This window comes from Takifugu rubripes, chromosome 6 (assembly GCF_901000725.2).
Source record: "Takifugu rubripes chromosome 6, fTakRub1.2, whole genome shotgun sequence".
Classification (NCBI taxonomy): domain Eukaryota; kingdom Metazoa; phylum Chordata; class Actinopteri; order Tetraodontiformes; family Tetraodontidae; genus Takifugu; species Takifugu rubripes.
The window spans coordinates 6,830,364-6,834,721 of record NC_042290.1 but is presented as its reverse complement, the minus strand read 5'-3'; the positions used below and the strand labels follow the sequence as shown (position 1 = coordinate 6,834,721).

The following is a 4,358-nucleotide window of genomic DNA, read 5'->3' as shown; positions in this document are numbered from 1 at the left end:
AAAACACTGGGGTGTAATAAAAGCTTCACATGAGTGTGGAGTACAGGCCACCATGAGTGACCACTAAAAAGGATGTAGGCCACACCAAACGTTTAATTTTCAAAGAGCATGTTTTGTTATTTAATTTTTTCTCTCCCTCGTTTCATTGGCCTCGGTGACGTTCCGTACCCATGTGATCAGGGCGGTGGTATAAAGGCGGAGAGAAGATCCGCCCCTTCTGTGATTCAAGGTTTGGACCTTTACGCGTTTCCCGGCGCAGTCGTCAGCCCGGTTTTGAGGGTCGCAGGTCCTGACTGCGCGATTAAAATATATCCTGAGAAACATATGGAAATAGCGAGATACTGGGGGGGGCGTCTCTCACCCACGGCGACACGTGCTCCTCTCCTCTCCCCCCATCATCTGTGGAGTTAGTGAAGAGAGAGGACAGGGCAGCTCCTATCGTCTTCCCCATCTGGCGTCGGAGGGCACATCCGTGTGAGAGCCATGACTCTGAGCTCCGAGATGTCGGATGCCTCCATCCTTTCGGAAGAGACCGACATAGACGTGGTCGGGGAAGGGGAAGAGGACAATCAGACGCGCTCTTACGTGGATGAGGTGGCACAGATGCGCGACGGCATCCTCCTGGACGGCTCTTCTCCTCCGTGCCTGGACAGCTCCACCTCCACAAGGGATACCTTCAAACCGGCGGGCAAGAACACGCTGGTGAAGCCCCCTTACTCCTACATCGCCTTAATCACCATGGCCATCCTGCAGAGTCCAAAGAAGAGACTCACCCTCAGTGAGATCTGCGACTTCATCAGCAATCGCTTCCCGTACTACAGGGAGAAGTTCCCGGCCTGGCAGAACTCCATCAGGCACAACTTGTCTCTCAACGATTGCTTCGTCAAGATACCAAGGGAGCCTGGGAATCCTGGGAAGGGCAACTACTGGACCTTGGACCCGGAATCGGCTGATATGTTCGACAACGGGAGCTTTCTGAGGCGGAGGAAGCGCTTCAAGCGGCAGCAGCCGCAGGACTTGCTGCGGGAGCACAACGGCTTCCTCCCCGCGGCGGCGGCCGCGTATGGGTACGGACCCTACGGCTGCGGGGGATACGGCATCCAGCTCCAGTCCTACCACACGCACTCTGCACTTTTTGCTTTCCAGCAACAGCAACAACAGCAGCACTCAAGGCATTCACACACGGGAACCATTATCCCGGCGCCGTCTTTGATGGCCACCACCACGGACTTAGCCAGGAGCAGGTTTTATCCGCAGCTTAGTTCCAGTCTGACCTCAGCCGGCGTGCAGGCTGCGGCCCCGGTGCAGAAGTCGAGTTCACCGGTGCAGCGCTCACCCTTTTCCATAGAGAGCATCATCGGCGGGGCCGTGAGCCCCTCCAGGACTCCCCCAGTTGTCGTACCGACTTTACCATCTTCTTTGGGGCCTGCAGCTGCGGGTCACCCCGGAGCTGTTTTACACCCGGTCGAAAACTTTCCGAATAGAGTTGTCAGCGGCTCTAGCGGCTGTTAAATGTCTTAAACACGGTTGAAGAGACTAAAAATAAAAGAAATCAGCATCAAACACAAAAACGCCCCCCTCTCTTTGAAGGTAGGATTATTTTTGTATGTTTTGCTTGATAGCACACAGCGGAATGATGGACATAAGCAACACTATTTGTGCCTATATTCATGCTGTTTTTTAAAAAAATATATAATAATAATATATTTATGTTCATTTCTTTTCGGAGTGAATCCTCTTGATGACGATCTTTGTTTTTTCCATCAAATAATTCATTTCTGTCACTGCTTAGGACGTCTCAGGACTTATAAATGAACACATGTTAAAGAATAGGCTGATAATAATGTATTTGTGTCAATCACCTTCATGTTTTTCTAATAGATCTGGCAGATCAAAAACGTTTTTAATGGTTTTTCAGTTGAACTTTGTATTAAAAAACAGAGAAAAGTCATACATTTATAATAACATATGCAGTGTGTGTTTATTCCAGTAATAAAACCTTGTACAGTTTGGCAATTATTGTGTAACTGAAGTGTGATATTTTTACACAGTTTGTTTTTCAACAAAAAATAAATTTCGTTTTGACAAAAAAGAGGTTAAGGTTCTTGGAAATAACTTTGTTTGCCTCCTGGGTCTTTAAGTACGACCAGGATTTAAATTTTGAAATATTCCAGAAGTATAAAGTGTCCCGTCTTTGGGAGTTAGAGCAAACTTTGCGCATTGTGATCCCGAAAACATAAACATGTGAACATTGCATGAGTTCAGATGTCTCATGTGCACATGAGGCGTGCGTGTCCACCTGACCGCTCTCACACTCATCCTCATAATTACACTGCAGGATGCCAGCAGGCTGAGATGGGGGGCTGTAAATGCCCCCCAATACGTCAAATCGGTTCGAAGAAAAATGCATTTGGTTTTTGGTCATTTTTTAAAACCAATTGAAGTGATGCTCCCGAAATTTCGGCGTGATGTGCCACACAGCCAGCTCGAACCTTTATCATTTAATTGATTTTATATTGTTGTTTTCCCGTTAAAGCAGCTGTAGCTTCTCGGGAGGCGATGCGCATTTACGCACACATTTGCAGGTATATGGACCATGTGCTGGAGCACCTGTGTTAACGTACTGCTGTGTGTACCCGACCTCTATCATTCCATATTTCATGAGCTCCGCATATAACCTTTATTGTGCAGGCCTGCTGCTTCCGTGACTGGATGTGTGCTCCCGGCTGACTGCCCGTGTCTGCCTCCTCTGATTCAAAGCAACGTGTGTGTAGTAGATAGCTAAATTGGTGCAGCGCTTAGAGCCAGTTCACTAGGCCAGGAGAGGACAGCCATTGCGTGATGATGTAACACGCAACCAGACAATCACACACGCACACGCACACATACACGCTGCAGAGAAAGCGGCGGGGAAGGAGGTCAGTTGTACTGTATGGATTTGTTTACAAATAGTAAGGGACCAGAAAACAATAGAAAAAAGTCGCGTTAATGATATATGACGCACTAGATGTGCCCGTTTATGGCGTATTCATGGTAAAGGCGTACACGCATTATCCTTTAACAGTCTGTAGGGCATTACCTCTTAAATCCAATAATGAGCCCTGACGCATGCATCACTGTAAATGATCCATATGGCCGGGAACTGATGATTTCGTGCTGGATTTAAATTGGGCTTACTTCTCCACAGCTGCATAATACAAATCTATCTATCTATCTATCTATCTATCTATCTATCTATCTATCTATCTATCTATCTATCTATCTATCTATCTATCTATCTATCCATCGCGATGTACTGTTTTTTTAACGTTGATATTAAAATGCCATATTATTATGGCATTATATATAATATAATAATATTATATATTATTATTATTAATCTACGCAAAATCTTAGTAAATAAATTGTAATTTTACAGTTCCATCTGTATTTTTTAGATGTATTTATTTCTTTTCCTCCTGTATTGTACTGCTAAGATATCATGTGGACATCAGGCTCCTCCAGCATGACTCAACCAGCAGTTTGTGTGCTGGGTTACAGGTCATTAGGAGAGGGTAGAAAGCACAGCACTCAGCCCAGGAAACACACTGCATTGTGAGTCAGTGTGTTTTAATGGTTCACGGACGCTTCTGAGAAGGACGGGAATGTCAAAGAAAGTGTGACTTTATGGATAAATTCGAGAACTTCTGCATCAGCGTTGACAAATAATGTGTGTGTGTGTGTGTGTGTGTGTGTGTGTGTGTGTGTGTGTGTGTGTGTGTGTGTGCAAATACTACCAAGCAAAACCAGACATAAATCAGATTCCTATATTGTTTGGATTTTAAATTAAGAAGTGTGTGTTCAGAAAAGAGTACTAGTTTATATAAATCTGACAACTATCTGTCATATTAATGTGTTATTAAACACATTGACTTTAAATCTGTCGAGCTTGAAACTTTATGAAGTAAAGGTTTGGTGTGGAAAATGAAAAAATACAAATCCACTGTGGTGGCATATTATAAAATGTTTTCATCCCATTTTGATATATTCTAGAAAGTTACATAAGTCATGAAAGTGTCTGGACTCACTTTATTTAAAAAAATAAAAAATCTTTACAAGCCTGCACAAAACTGAAGCCTACAGTAAGGTAAACCAAGCCTCATTTTACTCTTTTTTTTAATAGATTTATTGCACAATCATGTAAAAATAAATAAAGTCATATTTACTTTATAAAAAATGATACCATTGTTTAGTGTAAACTAGTAGCTAATACCAGTTAAGAGCCAAAAGACAAAGCAATAATTAATTATAATGACTCAAATGTCATTTAAATCAATATGGTACTGGTGCAATGTGTGCTGTCCAGCCTTGATATTGAT

The 4,358-nt window shown here is 43.6% G+C and overlaps 1 protein-coding gene across 1 annotated transcript; it reads left to right on the top strand.

Annotated features, from left to right (window-relative positions):
* Positions 1-223: 223 nt before the first annotated feature.
* Positions 224-2,092, top strand: foxd1 (forkhead box D1). The gene has a single exon (XM_003965307.3). The coding sequence runs from the start codon at positions 484-486 to the stop codon at positions 1,510-1,512; it is 1,029 nt and encodes a 342-aa protein (XP_003965356.1). The 5' UTR covers positions 224-483; the 3' UTR covers positions 1,513-2,092.
* The last annotated feature ends 2,266 nt before the right edge of the window (positions 2,093-4,358 follow it).